Genomic DNA, 18,406 nt, shown 5'->3' with positions numbered 1-18,406 from the left:
TTAGACAACACTGTGTGACTTCTTATTTCCAACTGGAGATTTCTAATAAGTTGCAGAGCAAAGGGTTAAAATATCAACTGCTACATTCTCATCTGTTTCGGTGCTCAGGTTCAGTGCAGCTAAAGGACAAAGATGTAATTACACTGCCTTTCTGCCCCTCAAATCCTGGGGGAAGTCAGAACCTGATACTGCCCCAAATGCAACTAAGAGCAGCTTTAGGTCTGCCCTAACTTCCACCAGCCATCTCTTTGGGATCTTCTGCTAGTGGAAATTGCCAGATCTCAGTGAAGTTCAGTCACACCTTCTCCTGCCCCCTTACATGCCCTGAAACTCTCCCTATACCAGAAAGCAAAAAAGATTGCGAAGCAGAGGTTAGGGGGAACACTTTTAGGGCAACTATACATTCCCTCTGCTGCTGGAGTGTCACAAAAGGGACTTAATATGGCCCAGGCTCTAGGTCAATGTATCTCACCTTTGTTAAGATGTTTACAAAGGGGAAAAGATTACTGCGCTAGTATCCATTCAATTGCCTGGTTAATCATAGCAAACCCAAATCTCATCCACTTGCTTGCAGACTGTGCTACTAGAAGACAAATTCAGCCCTAGCAGAAGCAAAAGAGGCTTTCAGTTAAATCAACTGGAGTTGTACCTGAATACCCCAAGGCTGAATTTGGCCCACGATCTTCAATTGTCTTCAAGGTGGATTTATTTAAACACATCAGGTCGGGGCACTGATAATGTGCTCAAATTAACATGTTCCATTTGCTATTGCCAAGAAAGGAACTGTACTGCATCCTTTGGCTAGATGCAGGAAAGACCTTTGGGATCGTTTTTGGAGGTTCTGAAGATTTCAGTTAACCTGTTATTCCATTATTTTTCATTTTAGCATTTGAATTTCTTATTGCCAACTTAAGTCAGACGCATAAGTACCAAAATACTGATCACCATCACTGGTTCTCATGACATATCTGGACCAACTGGAATCAGGAATTGCTTGAAACTTTACAAGAAAACCTGTTCTCATGAGATTTCCATGATCAGCACTATTGAGTCTTAAAGTTCGTAGAGTCATAGGTTTTAAAGCTAAAAGGGTTCATTATGATCATCTCATAAAACCCCCTGCATAACACATCCTCTAGAATTAAACCCAGTAATTCCTGCAGTGGAGGGACCTTTTCCTCACTACATAGAGTGAGCACGATCAAGTCCTATAATTTATGTTTGAATTAGAACATACATTTGAGAAAAGCATCTGCATGACAGGTCAGTTCAGAAAAGGTTTAAACAGGTAATTGCTTGAGAGCTTACTTGTATCAAACCATTGACTCTTTTGAAGTTTGTCCATTTCTACACACTATGTACAGTGGAGGTACTGTATTTCTTTAGTGTGCAAAAATGAATTTTTAAAAAAATGTGTAACAACATATTGATACATGTATAGGAATATTCTAACTTCCAAAGAATTTCAGAATCATTAAATATATTTAACCAGAACATTTCTCATTAGCCAATGAAAAACTCTCAAATGGCTCTATTCAACAAGACCGAAAAAATACCCAGAGTTAAAAAAAACCCAAACCCTCTACATAAAAAGAGTTAATCCCCAAGGACACGTTATAATAATACATATCTTTTCAATATTTTACTAAAGAACTGCAATAGGAAGGTCACTGCATCAATGTAAATCATCATTATACAGTGCTTTACATATTTAAAGTGCTATATAAACATTACACTAATTAATCTTCATATACTCCTGTGAAATAGACAAACCCTCTAGACCGATAATATAAAACAATATCAAATGTCATCTGATTAAGGCTGGAAAAGAGGAGACAGATTTCTGGAGAGGGGTTGTGTGACAATACGGGGGCAAAGAAAATAATTTGGGGTGAGATTTTGAGTTGTAAGATAGGCGTCTGGGTTTGTTATCCACATTTCAAAAGGAATGATTCAATATAAATCTAAAAGGGCAAGTTTAGAAATGGGGAGGACTTTGTTGTAAAGAGCATTGTCACTGCATCCCCTGGAGTCCTAAATTGCAGGGCCGCTCAGAGGATTCAGGGAGCCTGGGGCAAAGCAATTTCAGGGGCCCCTTCCATTAAAAAAAAAAAGTTGCAATACTATAGAATACTATATTCTTGTGGGGGCCCCTGCGGAGCCTGGGGCAAATTGCCCCACTTGCCCCTCCGCCCACCCTGGGAAAAATAAACATTTAAAAACCTTCCACATCTCGGCACAAACCCAGTTTTGAGAAAACTTCTTTTCAAGTCACCTTTACAAGGTATCACTGGTTCTCAGCATCAGCTAGTGCTAAAAGGCACTAAACTTCATTAAAAGGGTTGGACAAATATTTTCCATCAAAACTTTTTTTGGATCGAAAACTAGGAGTTTTTAAAAAGCAGAAAAAAATCATGGACAATGTCTGCTTTCCTTCAAAAATTGTTGTGTTTTTTTTAATTGAAAAGCTGAAATTAGTCTGCCAAAACCTGAACATGGTTTGGGGTTTCAGAAGTGTATGGCCAAATATTTGCTGCTTGCTGTGTTTGATTGTTTAAAGAAACAATAAAAAAGTTCTGCTTAAAAAAGATCCAAAACTTTTGAACCTTCTCAGCTTGTGACCGAACGCCTGAGCCCATCCAGTCAGAGATTTTTCCAGGTTTCTGATACTTTGCTGTCTCCATAACTTTGGGTTCATTTAGGTTAGACCATAAGAACATAAGAATGGCCACACTGGGTCAGACCAAAGGTCCATCCAGCTCAGTATCCTGTCTACCGACAGTGGCCAATGCCAGGTACCCCAGAGGGAGTGAACCTAACAGGTAATGATCAAGTGATCTCTCTCCTGCCATCCATCTCCATCCTCTGACAAACAGAGGCTAATAGCCATTAACGGACTTAATCTCCATGAATTTATCTGTTTCCTAGAGACTGGCTCCAGGGGGTCCCTCACAAACTGGAGACGGTTACTGTGGGTTTGTCTTTAGTATAGCTTATGTACATACTCCACAAACTGAGCATTTGAGCTTGTTCCAGAATCTGGGATGAGCCTATGTTGTGAAAACTGAAATGCTCAAAATAGCACATGCATGTGAATGGACACAGGGTGCTAAAATTAAATTAACCCAGGGGGTCTCAAACTGGGGGGTCAGGACCCCTCAGGGGGGTCACAAGGTTATTACTGGGGGTCGCGAGCTGTCAGCCTCCACCTCAAACCCTGCTTTGCCTCCAGCATTTATAATAGTGTTAAATATATAAAAAAGTGTTTTTAATTTATAAGTGGCGGGGGTCACACTCAGAGGTTTGCTAAGTGAAAGGGGTCACCAGTACAAAAGTTTGAGAACCACTGAATTAACCTCTCTGGAGCCTCAGGGAATGCAGGGGATGGGGGGTCTCCCTTGGTAGGGTTGGGAAGGAGGTAGGTGGTATAGGATATTGCTCTCCTCATGTGATCCCTCCCCCATGGCTCTCTTGGCTCCATCACTATTAATCTAAAGTGGCTAGTTTTAAATGAAGCTACCCTCCCCTGACATGAATCTCCCTATGGCATTGAAATTAAATGTAGACTATAATTTGGCATTTGAGAAGTGAAAGGGATGGTAGCCCTAAGGGAAAAGATAACAGCTTGGCTCTTTGTGTTAAATAGCTGTCTGCAAACCTCAAACTGCTGAATGAGCTTTAGGGTAGGGAAGGCGGTGCCTCCCCAAATAGCCTGGCCCTGCCCCCTATCCGACCCCCATCCACTTCCTACCCCCCCCGACTGCACCCCTCAGAATCCCCGACCCATCCTGCTCCTTGTCCCTTACCACCACCCCCAACCACCACCCTGGGATCCCACCACCCCAAACCCCCCCGCTCCCTGTCCCCTGACTGCCCCGACCCCTATCCACCCACCGAGTCCTGACAGACCCCCAGAACACCCATGATCCAACCCCCCGTTCCCTGTCCCCTGACCGCCTCCCCGCACCTCTACCCCCTCCCTATCTCCTGACAGTCCCTGGGACTCCCTACCCCTAATCCAACCCCCTGGACCCGGCCCCCTTACTGTGCCACTTACCCCCACCTCCCAGAGTCTCAGTGTACCGTGTCCAGGAGTGGCCCTGGGCAGCACTGCAGTGGCTTGGCTCCGGAGGGACCTGAGCTCCTGCCACTCGGCCGCAGCCCCGCCCCCTTACCACGCGGCTCCGAGCGGGAGGAGCTCAGGCCCCGCCTGAGGCACGCCGCTTTAGCTCTGTCCAGGGCCGCTCCTGGACATGGCTGCTCCTGGACACGGCATGCTGAGGCGCTGGGGGATGTGGGGAGGCGGAGGTGGAAGTGGGGCTGGGGGAGGAGCCTCCAACATTCCCTTGAGGGCCCCTGCGGGGCCCGGGGCAAATTGCTCCCTTTTCCCCCCTCTAATTTGAGAGCCACATTCTTTCCCAAACAATGGAACATCAGGCAGCTGGAGAAGAATGATAAAGAGGCCATTGCTGGCATACCTACAAACAGTCATGGCTGAAAGTGCTGTTTCTGTCAGGGAGGAAAGGAGCCTTCTAATTAATACCTAATCCCCTCCTTCAGAAACAAGTGGCAAACTACATGAACAGGAAGACCCCCAAATTATTTGACTAATGGTGGGGTGCTCATAAAACAACTGCTATGAGAGCAGAAACCCATTTCCTTCCAACTGATGATTGTGATGGGAAAGGTCTTTCCTTTTTTGTTGGTTTGTTGTTTTCAATTAAAAGCCCCCACTCTGGAGCCAGTCTTCCTCCTCGGATCATGCAGAACGGAGACAGAGGTTTAGAAAAGAGAGAGTAGCATAGTGTCGGAGGTGGATGCTCATTTTCATGAGTTCTCTACTGCTCTGTACAGCTCTGCAACATGCTCACAAGAAGTACATCTTGCTTTGTTTATTTTGGATTTCTGCAGCAGCCCTATCATGGATAAATCAGCCTACTGCTTGACCAACACACAGAGCTTTCCTGGACCTGCATGGTTTGGAAGGTCATTGATATATTTTTCAGATTAGACCCTCAGTCAAGAGAAAGTAGTGGAAAACTTCAGTGCTGAGAAGCTCTTGTAAGTGAGGAAAGCTTAGAACATTTGTAATCATTATAACTGGTGCCCTCATCTTGAGTTTTTCAGTGTTGCAAGTGATGAGACTTTATAGTTAGAAAAGAGATTTTCACGAGCAGGCAGGGTTTGGAAGAGCTCACAACTTCATTCCTAGTTCCCTTTCTCTCACCTTGGAGTATTAAAGTCTAACTAAACTCCAAGCACAAATTATTCAGAGTTGGTTGGAATCATATCAAGAGGACATATAAGAGAAAACAGAAGTAGTTTGCCATGTTAAGAGACTGAATTTCTGCTCTGTGGAAAACGCTGGAATTTCTTTTACTGCTCCTGGAAATCAGGTTAGTGATTTTGGATGAGATATATTTTTAAAAGCTCAGATACACACTGCAGAAATTAGTGTTTGTTTTTTTTAAAAAAAATCTTGCTCTGCTACACAGAGGGATGCCTACAGCAATATCCAACGTCTGAACTTGCAAAAAAGCTTAAGAAACACTATATAAATCTCATCTAACGCTGCTTGAGTATGACTGACTGTGACCCTACAGCATCCCAGTGCAAGAGGGCAAGGGGCTCATTGGTATCTGGTAGTGAGTTTCAGCTGGCCTGACAAGTTCAGTGTATCCCAATTCATTAATGTCAGATGGTATCTGATGTGTGTCATGTACAGCAACATTGGAAGACTAACAACACACTGATCATTAATATTCTTGTGTGGTGTGCATATGGTAAATACCCAAACGACAACAGAAATATGAAGGAAACATGGAACTAAAATGTATTTATCAGACAAGACTGGAGAGTGGGTAAAGAGGTTTCTCCCAGACAAAGAACAAGCTGACACCTCCAGCCAGCTGTCATCAGAGTTGCTTACCAATCACATGGCAAGTGTCCATTCATTTGCATAGAAGAGGGCAGGAACAGATTAACTGGCATTTTAGCAAACATCTAGAGAGGAGGAAACTAGCATGGAACTTTCTTCACCACCACACTCCATGTCTCCTTCCATACAGCTTGAATTGACTTTATTTTGGGAGGCATCCTTCAGAAGACCCCATTTCAAAGGTTCACTGGACTATAAAAGAGAGGGGCAAAGAACCCCAAGTGATCTTTCACCTAAGAAAACAAAGACACTTGAATTTGTCTTTGGTAAGAGATCCTGACCAGACGGGCGGTCTGCCATCTTGCTGGAAGAAGTGTGTGGTAAGAATCTTACCTGATACTTAGACAATAGTTTATTTCAGTTTTAGCATTAGGAAATTTATTCTTCCTTTTTTGTTTGTTTATAACCCTTTCTAACTGTATTCCTTGTACCTGGCATCACTTAAAATCTTCTCTCCTTTGGTTAATCAGCTGGTGTGACTTTTAATCGAAACGAGCCTAGTGCTGTGCTTGAACTGAAGCGATTGTTAACTCCAGTTGAAGTGAGAAGCTGTGCCTTTTGTCTCTTCAGAGGAGCCAATGAACCTTATAATTCCTCTGAATGGTCCAGGAAAGAGCTGGACCTCGCAGAGCACACGGTTTTGTGAAATTCAGGACTCGGGGGGTGGGGAGTGTTGGATTCACTTGGCTGGTAGTCACAGAGGAAACACACACCAGTACCTGCTCCAGACCAGTGCAGCACAAGTGTCTTATTTACTGTCACAGCAGAATATTCCCCACTCCAATGCCAACCAAGTCTAACAAAGTAAGCACTGGCACTGCACCACTCCCAGCCGTCTAGTAACCAAGGCTGGTGGATTCCAGAGTGTGGCTGAGGTGTAACAAGCAGACTGCTGGAACCAGAGTGCTTAGCAGACCTGTTTAACACGTAGACCATGCACGCTTGTCTGCTGGCTGTCAGTGTACAGGCTGTGAGACACCGCAGCAGAGCATATAAAACACCAGGGTTACAGGGAAGGTGGCGACAATCCCTCACTGTCTGGATTGCACCCCGGAACACAACTGTGACATCTAAACATAAAAGTGCTTTGAAAACAAAAACAGTTGCTCCCATACAATAAGTATTTGCACTAAGATTGGGGACAACTTGTGAGAGGCATTATTACTCGCTCATTGTGAACGTGGACAAGCAGCTAGGAAAGGGGATTTTTATTCTATAATGGAGCTATTATTTTGTTGCAATTGTAATGATTTTGGCAAGTTGGAAAATTTAATATTCAGTTGTCAATCTCGATTTTGCTGTTTTTATTCTTTGAGCTTTCACACAAACTTTAGAAATTAAATCAGAGAAAAATGAGATGACATACTTTGCACATACGTACTATAATATTTTGCAAATTAATTTGAAATAGCTCTTAAAATATTCAAACACAGGAATAAAGCCCCCTTTTCCTTCAAATATTTGTATGTATGTATCTTTGGTTTTGTTGTTGAATATTTTTAGACATATATGTTGTGTGTGGACATTATGGATTTTTTCAGCTACATATTTGAGTCTTTTGAAATTGCTGAAATGTAAACCAAGTAGAATAGCAGAAATGATAAATCTGCACACTATTTTTATTTTTTATATACACTCAATATATGTAGAGTTCAATTATGTAATTAAAGACTGTATGATTGTCTTTTTACAGCATTTAGCACAACGGAGTCCTGGTCCATGATTCGGACTCCTGAGTGCTAGAGTATTACAAATAAATAATAATATGCACACACACACACACACACACACACAAAAGAGATGTATTAAGGTTTTAGGATAGCCAGCCACCATCTTGGCAGATACTAGGAACTGAATCAGGGAGCTCCAAAGTTAAAAGCATGAATTTCTAAAGCTTGAGCCAGGTTTCATAGCTGGAGCCTGCAACAGACATGCATCCTCTGTGGATCAGGCACTGAGGAAGACACATACTACACATACCAGTGTGAAGCAGTATCACAGTCAGCTTTAATTTGGGCATTTTCTAACCTTTGAGTATTCAACTTTGCAATCTCAATGTCCTTTTGTATGCAGCAATATATATCATGTAGTCATTCTTGGGGGGGGTTGTTCAAATTTGTTGTCCTGGGCATAACTGCTGACTTTCATTTAGACTAAATGTAAAAAAAAGTGACTGAAACAATAGCTGTCTCCAAATCCAAACATGGATACATGTCTCCACTTAAAGACTCCATCTTCACTGGAATAATCCACATCATCATGAATCTAGCTAACTGCTCAGGTGAAAAAAGAGCAAGGCTATTATGCTAGGGATGTATATTAATCAGTGTTACACTTCACCTTTCTCAGCAGCTTCAGAGAGCGCCACTCAGTACAATTATCAGAGGGGTAGCCATGTTAGTCTGGATCTGTAAAAGCAGCAAAGTCTTGTGGCACCTTATAGACTAACAGACGTTTTGGAGCATGAGCTTTCGTGGGTGAATACCCACTTCGTCAGATGCAAGTACAACAACACTAACTTATATACTCTCTTCCATACACCTTATGAAGGCAAATGCATTTATGAAGTTAAACAATACTACCCAACAAGCAAATTTAAAAGAGATATGAATGGAGAGATGATTTCTAGTGGGAGTTAAAACAAGATGCACAGTCTATGAGGTAGACAGAGATAAAGGAAGGCTGTTCTAGACAACAGGCACTGCAAAGGAGAAGGCTCTTACACCAAGAGTGGTGAGATTATGAAGGAGGACAGTGTGGAAGATAGCACCAGACAAGCAAAGGGAAGGGTTAAAGAGCACTGAAGTGTTTTAAAAATTATGGGATAGAGGGAAGGGAAGGAATGAACTGGATCCTAACACGAGTAGGTAGCCAGCAGAAAATGAATATAAAATGAATGACACTTAAAGTTATTAAAAAATATTTGCAAGGTGCTCAGACACCATAACTGGTATGTACTATAAACACTTGGCAAGACAGATTAGCTACCTATATCCATGATAAAATAGGCTCAATTAGGTCAGACAGAGTTGTCTGGCCAACAGCTGATGTGGTCCTAAACCTTTATGTACTTAAGAAGGCCAGACAGAAGCATTCTGCTTATGCTGGAGATTCGAGACATGGGAAGGCTACAGAGAAGCGAATAAGTATTCAAGGAAATTAGAGACACAAGGTAGGTGACTGTAGTGAGGCAGTGTGGCCTCCCTCCAACCCAGAGTGGGAGGAACCACGCTCTGTGCCCCAAGTGGGCGGAGCCAGGCCTGATTCGCCCCTCCCACCAGAAGTGGGTAACAGGAAGTATAAAGGGCAGGGCCTCCAGCTCCGTCAGTGCAGAGATACCAAGGGAGGCAGATAGATCCTGGTGATTTAAATTGATTTTTTTTTAAATCAATTCCATTTGACGTCATCTAATCAAACCATGCTTATACAAACAGGAAGGTTCCAATCAAAGAAGTTGAAAGGATGAATGCTTTCAAAAGAATACTTTATCCTGTGCATTTAAATGGCCTGCGTTATGCAGTCACATTAATCTGTGCTGTCACAGGGGCAAGTTAATAGCATTAACTCTCAGTTTTAGGATTTCCATAGCAAGATACTGAATGTTTCTGCAGTCTACAGGTATACAACAGTTAAAAATCAAATCTCTCTCTCTCTCACCCACACACAGTAATGCAATATCAAAATAAATTGCATTACATCTACTATATGACTTATTCTCAATCTTCCAAATGAAGTGGCCTATTGGAAGATTGTTCCAGGGTTAAGCAGAATAAAACCACATTAACTGTTATACAAAACTGTTGACAAACACCAATGAAATCATCATCTGAAAGATTACAGGACATCAAGATATTATTTCCTGCATTTCTGTAAGCTATGTGAAATCAATACCTCTCATGGCTTAATATCTCATGAGAAAGCAAAATATGAGAGCTACATATTAATGCGAGAACTATATATTAAAACGAGAGCCCCCCCCCAACATATTTTTAAAAGAAATATTATATTCTGAAATGCAAGCACAAGAAAGATTCTACAGCACACCTAATAGGGAAATGCACCTCATCTCTTTTATATCAAACAATAATTATTTTCTATCACCCTCAGACATTGAATGTAATACTGATTCTTAACTTTCCAAAAGCTTTCTACTAAAGAAGATGAATCTCTATGATACAGCATAAAACATACAAACAAAATATTTTTTTATTAGTGTAGGGTTTTTCCTCATTATACTAGGGATAATACAAGAAATAGAAATACCATTAAAACTTCTGCAATTCTACAAAGGACTGGAGAATCAGGAAGATTTTATCCTTTATGGAGAGACAAGCTTGAATACCCAGGTTATACATATTCTAGATGTATTTTGGAGCAAGAAGGCATGGGTGATGGAAGAATGCTCATGGTGCATAAAAAAGAAGCCCAATTCTGTTATGTTTTAGAGTTTTGTCTGGCTTGATTTTGACAAGAAAGAAAAATCAATATCCTTTTAGATTTTGAATCCATGACTTTTAGCTTCCACATTGATTTTTTACCATCTGATTTGACAGTTCATTTTAAAAGTCTATCCTCATCTGGCGTGGCCTGCAAAAACAATGCCATAGTACAACAGGGAATTTTAGACTTTTCATTGGACCGTAGACACAGAAAAATACCTTCTTTGGGAGCAGGAGGACAGAAGTCAAAGCAGTTTGTTAGAGTCCCACTATCTTTGTAACATTTCAAACAGCCAGCTTTCCCCAATACAGTTCAAAAAGCCTGTGGTGTTTAGATGTTCCTTGTAATTATTAGAACTGGGAGCACTGGCTGTTGGGAGTCTGAAAGGACAGGAAACACGAAGGAGGAGGGAGGAGTTGAAAAGGCAGAGTGAACTTTACAGAGGGTGCAGTAGCAGCTTGGTAAAGAGGTTTCCACTTTAAAAATAAAGTCCTGTTGAAGTTTGTTAGTACCTTGCCTGGTTGATACAACATTTTGGTGATGAGGATGGATCTTCTGCCTCTGAACCCACCTGCACCCTTTCTGCAAAGACCAGGTGAGCCTCCAATTGCTTTTACTGCCTAGATCCATATGTTTGAGACTTATCCGCTTGCAATCAGTGCTACAGAGATTTCTGAAGTAAGAAAGCATGCTCTGCTAATCCACTGCCTTGGAGCAGAAGGGCAGCATATATTTTACACTTTTCCCCTTGCAGATGATAAATATGAGACTGCACTCACTGCATTAAAGAACTTTTTTGTGCCAAAAGTGAATGTAGTAGCTAATCGCTACAGATTTTGCCAGCATGAGCAGACACCAGGGGAGACTATAATTCAGTGTATTGCTTCCCTGAGGAGTCTAATTGTAACTTTGGGAGTATGGCAGATGAGATGATTAGAGACCAGCTCATTGAGAAAACAACCATGCTTCATGTAAGAGAACGCTTACTTCTAGAACCACAACTTACACTAGAAAAAGCAATAACCATTGCTACTCAGATAGAGTCAGCTATAGCTGAAGCCAAAATAATGAGCAGGGATACAGGAGGCACAGTCCAGGCTGTGACTCTTTTGCAGAAAAGTTCACTATTTCTGCAGACAAACAATTGCAGGAGGAAAACTAATGAAAAGCTGCTGAATCAGCAAATTCCAAATACAGTAAAATCTTTCACTGTGGATCCCCATAACACCTTGCAAGCTACACAGGATGTCCAGCAAAAGTAGCTCAGTGCAATCATTGCAAAAAGATTGGGCATTTTGCTAACGTATGTCGCAGTAGCCAGTTCAATCAACAGGCGCATGCAGTTACAATACCGGAAGTTACTGTGCTGAGCATGGACAAAACCACTACTGCTCATATTTCAGAACACAAAGTGCACTGTAAACGTTTCTGCCACACCCTCAGGCAAATCACACTCTATTCAGCTAATGTTGGACACTGGCTCAGCAGTATCCATACTACCTGATTCTATCTATTTGCATTACTTTAAAGATGTGCCTCTTACTGAACCCAAACTTCAGTTGGTGTGCTATTTGAAAAACCATATTCCAGTACATGGCTGGCTGCCTGCCAGCAATAGTTACTTTTGGTGATTGTTGTGTAACTGCAGAGTTCTACATTGTCCACAAGGGCACTCCTATCCTTGGCAGAGAATTATTGGCTGCTTTAAATCTCAGGGTAGTTAATGGTCGAATTGATCTTCCTCAGCAAAGCACTCTTGCAGTACACACACCAGTTTCAGATGGGACCCAACACCAGGTTGAGGAGAAATTCGGTTGTGCTTATGGGTTTCTGCATAAAGTTAAAATACAGAATAATGTGATGCCTGTACAACAGAAATTACAGCGCTTACCATTTTCAGTCAGGGAAGCTGTTTCAGAGGAACTTAGAAAACTTGTTCAAAAGGACATTATTGAAGAGATTAACTCCTCAGAATGGGTTTCATCTATAGTAGTGACGCAGAAGAAGGGTGGAGGCATTTGCCTGTGTGTGGACTTAAGGGAGCCAAATAAAGCTATTGTGATTGACAGCCATCTTCTTCCTCACATAGAAGAAGTATTTGCAGAACTCCATGGAGCAAAGATGTTTTCTACTCTTGATTTGCAGAGCGCATACCACCAGGTTATGTTGCATGAAGATAGCAGAGACCTCACAGCATTTATTACACGAGGGACACTTTCGTTTTAAACGTGTTCCATACAGTCTCACATCAGCCCCAAGTGCCTTCCAAAAAATGATGTCATTGATTCTGAAGAATCAACATGGAGTTCAGTGCTATTTGGATGATATTATCATGTTTGGAAATACTACTGAGAAGCATGACAATAACCTGCAGTCTGTCCTAAACTGCATCCGCAAAGCAGCCCTCAAGCTCAATAGGTCCAAATGCAAATTTAGACAAACTGAACTCTCCTTTCTGGGGCATACAATTTCACAGGCTGGACTAAAACCTGATCCAGATCATATCCTGGAAGTTTCAAATGCTCCTCCTCCAACAGATTTGCAAACCTTACGTTCCTTCTTGGGTCCTTCCTCCTGGTATGCAAAATTCATTCCCAATTATGCTTCTGTCATTGAACGGTTACGAGAATTACTACGGAGAAGTTCAACCTTAGTGTGGACAACGGATGCACAAGCTTGTTTCGAAACGGTGAAAGACTTGATTGTACATAGTCCAGTACTTGCACTATTCAGTCCTGCATTGCCCACAATTGTAACTACTGATGCTTCTGATTATGGACTTGGGGCTGTCCTCACACAACTTCATGAGGACAACACAGAGAGGACTGTTGCATTTGCTTCAAGGACACTAAGTAATGCTGAGAGAAAATATTCTACAGTCGAAAAAGAAGCACTTGTGTCTGGGCTACTGAAAAATGGAGAACTTACCTGTGGGGCCGCACGTTCAAGTTGCGCACAGACCACAGCCCTTTGACAATGTTGCTCACCATGAAAGGACTGGAAAGAGCAGAATATCCTATTGCTAGATGGTCTGCAAGACTACTCTCTTTCAATTATAAACTGGAATATAAGTCTGGAAACAAAAATGTGGTAGCTGATTGCCTTTCTTGCCTGCCTTTGCCTTCTCAGATGGTCCACCGGAGGATGAGGATGCAGTAGTTGTGCTTATTACAAGCGCTCTTACTGCAGTTACAAGAGAACAATTTCAAGCTGCTTGTTCAGCATGTCCAGTTCAACAAAAACTACGGGAATTTCTAACAAAGAGATGGCCCAGTAACCCTAAAAACCTTGACCCAGTTTTGCTGCTTCAAAACTCATACCTGGCACATGATACTCATCAAGGAATTGTCAGAACCAAACAACGACTACAGTATCTGTATTGGTGGCCAGGGATGGATTCTCAAACTGAAGCACTCATAAAATCCTGTGTCACTTGCCAAATGCATGATAAGACAGCAGTGACATGTATCCCTCCATTACAGCCTGTTCCTCTTCCTGAATCTGCATGGGAAAAAGTGGCAATTGACTTCGTAGGACCCTTTGATATTGCTCCAATTGACCGTTGTTATGCCGGTGCTCTGTGCTGCGTGGTGGCGTGGCTGGCGCTAGCCAGGCAACATGGCTATAGTGCCGCCAGCCACCGGTGCTCCAGGCAGCGCAGTAAGGGGGCAAGGAGCAGGGATTGTTGGATAGAGGGCTGGGGAGTTTGGGGTGGTGGTCAGGGGCGGGGGTGTGGATAGGGGTCGGGGAGGGGTCATGGGGGCAGCGGTCCCGGGGGGGCAGTCAGGAAGGAGAGGGGGGTTTGGATGGGCCGGCAGGGGGCAGTCAAGGTCAGGGAGAAGGGGTGGTTGGATGGGGCAGAGGTCTCAGGGGGGCAGTCAGGAATGAGAGGAGAGCTTGGATGGGGTGGTGGGGGTCCAGGGGTGGGGTCAGGGGATAGGGGGGGTGGATGGGGCAGGAATCCCGGGGGGACAATCAGGGGACAGAGAAGGTTGGATGGGGCAGGAGTCCTGGGTGGGGGGGTGGACCATCAGGAGGCGAGAAGCGGAGGGGCTGGATAGGGAGCATTGGCTGGGCCACGCCTGGCTGTTTGGGGAGGCACAGACTCCCCTATCCGGCCCTCCATACAATTTTAGAAACCCAGTGTGGCCTCAGGCCAAAATGTTTGCCCGCCCCTGCACTATACCATAGCCACTTACAATATCTTTGAATATGTAGCTCCTTGTGTAAAAAAGCATCTCATGCAGTTAGTCCTAGTTTTTAAAAATCTTTCTTTGTTCAATCAGTTAACTTTTATCTCATAAGCACCATCTGAGTCCTTTTTTCCTTAAGATAAATTAATGAAGAATAAAGGTAAGAGCCTCCGAATATAATCACCTTGGGGAGAGAGAGAAGTGTGTGCCAGAGAGAATAGAACTAAGCAGAAGGAATTTGAAACAGCTTCTAAAAATCTTGCTAAGATCTTCCCATATAGCCCTTTTAAGATGGGCTGATCTTTTCTTCTCCTTTGACTCATTCTTACTGAGCCTTTGCAAACCCTGGATGAGGGTCAACATCATCCATTACTTCTCTCATGATATTCCCCAGGTGCTTAACACAAGCAAGATCAGCTCTTTATGGCGACAAAGGGCAGAATAAACAACTGTGGAATGATTGTTCAGTTATTGGGGACTGGCTCGGTTGTTTGTTTTATACTGGAGGACATTTATTTTATTAATAGTCAGGTCTAATGAAGAATGACACTCTTAAAATCAAACAGCTCCCATAGACTGGGCAATTTAAGAGGTATTTATTGGGTGCACTCCTAAACCAAACTCAAAAGACGCTCTTTACTAGAGTTTGACTCTATTTTGATCAAAGCCACTGCATAAAATTTGATGGTACAATATGGTCCTATGCTCTGAACCTGCAAATACAAACCTGCTTGACTTAACTGCTGCAAAGACCTCCACTGTGGTAAATAGCAAAGTTAAGCACTTATGTAAGCATTTGAAGGATCTGGACATAGAGCCATGTTGTGCCATCAAGCTTTATGCAACAGCTCCCACCAAAATCACTGAGTTTTGCATAGAAGTCTGTGACCCAACCCGGCCCAGGGTTTCCAGACACAATAAGAAGGATTTAATTTTAGTGTTTGGTGTTAAAAGTTCTTTACTTCTTTCTAGCTGCTCAATTTATTTTCATTCTTAATCCAGTTTGTGATATGAATTTAGGGGCTATTCACTATGGCAGCATGAAAGGGGTTCAGATAATGCTCTCAATAACTGCAAATACACATTGAACAAGAATGTTTTATATGCTTTAAGGATTTCTGGTTAAAATTTCATGTAATCTACTTACTGGATTGCAGTTTTGGAGTGAACAACGTCAGTTGAAATCACAGATTCATACAACATGATATCATTTCTGTCACTTCTAATATTCCTGGAATAACAAAACAACTTAGACTGAGCCATTAAACCTTAACGATAATAACTTGAAAAGAGTCACTGCTACTTTCAGCTGCAATTTTATTCTGATTACTTATTTATTATTTTCTACATCCAAATGCGAGTTAAAGTGCCTAGCACACCACTGGTATACAAATAAGAGAAAAACAGTTTTCACATAACTAAAGGCTTCAGTATCGTGGTACGTTTAGTCTTAAATTATATCAACAAACTAGATTACACCAGTGAGACTGGAAAAAAGCCAGTTTTCTGTATTTAGGGATTGACCCTCCTAGACACGGAGCAGTTTCTGGGTAGCGCCTAGTGCCTTCTGTAGAACAAATTAGTAGGAATGGAGAAAGTGGGTCAAGTCTAATGAGGGAACTAGTTTGGTGTGACACCTAGAAGTCAGGAATGCAGGCGGGTGGCCAGGTTGCTATTAGACAAGAACAGGCCTCTCAGCACATAACATTGGCCTCTATGCAAGCTCTGTAAAGATCTCTTTCCTACAACTTTGCCTGGTGTCACTGATTGCTCACTGAACACCTTCAGCTCCCACTAACCCAAACATAAATTGAGCGTGCTTGGGCCTTTGCAGAGTCCAGTCCTACTCACTACCACGGATAATCCTGTGGAATTAATGTCTACGATTAACTGTATTTCCAAGAGTTTGTTAAGGGTGCCCCCAGGTGGGTGGTCTTTCATGTGGTTGTAAATCTAGGTAAATTAATAATAAATATTCTAGAAATGGATTCCAGATCTTACTGTCAATATAAATTTTCTTTAAACATCTGTAGAGAATCATTTTTAAAATTGCTTAAAACAGTAAATGACTAATCCATGGCTCTATATGATGTATGAAGTACAGATTGCAGTTTCCAACTTTTGTGATTTCCATTTTGAAAGGCTTGGTCTTTTGGCTAGTGGCGGTGCCCTGTAATACAGGATAATGATTAAAATTTAATATATGTGGATTGGTATTTCCAAGTATAAAGACTTCAGTACTAAATTGTATTACAGGTTTAAATTTAAATTAATTCTCTCGTGTTATCCCCAAAGTGGCGAAACTTCAGTTACTGCATGCATTTTGACTGGTATTTCCAGCCTCTCTCAGAATTCAGCATAATAAAATCAGATTTAAGCAGTGTCCAGTACATATTCTGTCTAGGATTTATGCCCCCTTCCCCTTCTCTACTGCCACTGAAAAATCAGCTCGCATGCTGCCTTTGGCACGCGTGCCATAGGTTGCCTACCCCTGTTTTAGAGTAAAATTTTCAGAAAGATTTTAAGTGAAAAAATGCGGTCAATTGTGCATATGTATTGGTGCATGCAGTTACAAAGCACACACCAGGTATATGCAGATACAAATGGCTAGTTAAATGTCTAAATGACCACTTGCAAATATCCAATTAGTACCACAATCACAGAAGGTACGTTTCACTCTGCAAATGTAGAACTGCAAATGCATGTGAACATCAACCCCTTTCTCTCTGTTAAGTAAAAATATTATGTCCTAGAATTTATCAGACAACTAATATATTATTAAATTAGTTTAATTCAATTCACCATGTTTACATAAATTCAATTTTACTTTGAAAAGTGGCTGTGTAAAAATGGCGGCATCCTAGCCAACAGCTCTGTTCCTTTTGTGTATTCAGTTCCATCTGTTTACTCTTCTAAAAAAGTTGCTCTTTTCTCCTGTTAACCCTGTAAAGTCAACACAGCTAAGACTCCACTGCTTCTTGTGCATCATCAACAGAATATTTACTCAAGTTTCCACCTGTGCAAACCCACTGATTGGGAAAGCACAGGTTCCATGACAGCCAGGAGCGGCTCCAGGCACCAGCACGCCAACCGCGTACCTGGGGCGGCAAGCCACGGGGGGCGCTCTGCCGGTCGGCGCAAGGGCGGCAGGCAGGTTGCCTTCGGCAGCATGCCTGCAGAGGGTCCGCTGGTCCCGCGGCTTCGGCGGACCTCCCGCAGGCGTGCCACGGAATCCGCGGGACTGGGGACCTCCCGCAGGCAAGCTGCCGAAGGCAGCCTGCCTGCCGTGCTTGGGGCGGCAAAATACCTAGAGCCACCCCTTATGACAGCCTTGACCATAAACACTGGTGTAGCTGCTACACCCTCTCAAACATCAGCAGGCAGCTGAAAAGGGATAGTTCAGCCACATTGCAGAGTAATTTGTACTCTGAAGACAAAACATTCAGCAATGGTTCATCACTCAGAGCACATTTTCTGTAGTTTGACCAGAATGACAGACTTTCTAAAGACAAGAGTACTGGACCCCCAGTACTCGTTGCAAAACATACTAAAATGATCAAAAGGTATATTTAATGAGCAAATGTATACTATAGCTGTGTTCAGATGCTGTCCAGTTGAGAAATTAGGGTTTTCCTATCCATGGGATAGTGACAAAACAAGGAGAAAACACACACTGGACAGAAACTGGCTCAGCTAATTCTGGCCTAATTTTCAGCGTGTATGGGCTCCCACACAAATCTTGAATTTAGGCAGGATTTTCTGTATGCCTATTAGCTTGAGTTTTTAAAAATTTGTACCCCTGCCCCTCCCAACAATAGAATGGAGCTGACTCATG

The 18,406-nt window shown here is 42.4% G+C and overlaps 1 protein-coding gene across 7 annotated transcripts in view; it reads right to left on the bottom strand.

Moving 5' to 3' along the window:
- Window positions 1-18,406, bottom strand: part of CAMK4 (calcium/calmodulin dependent protein kinase IV) — a 286,233-nt gene that overhangs the window by 159,076 nt on the left and 108,751 nt on the right. For 3 of the 7 annotated variants that reach the window (XM_045022421.1, XM_045022420.1, XM_045022424.1), the window contains one exon: window positions 15,719-15,802. The exons of 3 other annotated variants lie outside the window; for them this stretch is intronic. In XM_045022421.1, the coding sequence (XP_044878356.1) occupies window positions 15,719-15,802 (84 nt within the window). Of the gene's footprint in view, window positions 1-472; window positions 492-15,718; window positions 15,803-18,406 lie in introns of those variants that run through there. One more of the 7 variants, XM_045022427.1, reaches the window with a different exon arrangement.

The sequence above is a fragment of the Mauremys mutica genome, chromosome 6 (genome assembly GCF_020497125.1).
Source record: "Mauremys mutica isolate MM-2020 ecotype Southern chromosome 6, ASM2049712v1, whole genome shotgun sequence".
NCBI classification, from domain to species: domain Eukaryota; kingdom Metazoa; phylum Chordata; order Testudines; family Geoemydidae; genus Mauremys; species Mauremys mutica.
The sequence above is the reverse complement of the archived record's forward strand: the minus strand, read 5'-3'. Positions and strand labels throughout refer to the sequence as shown.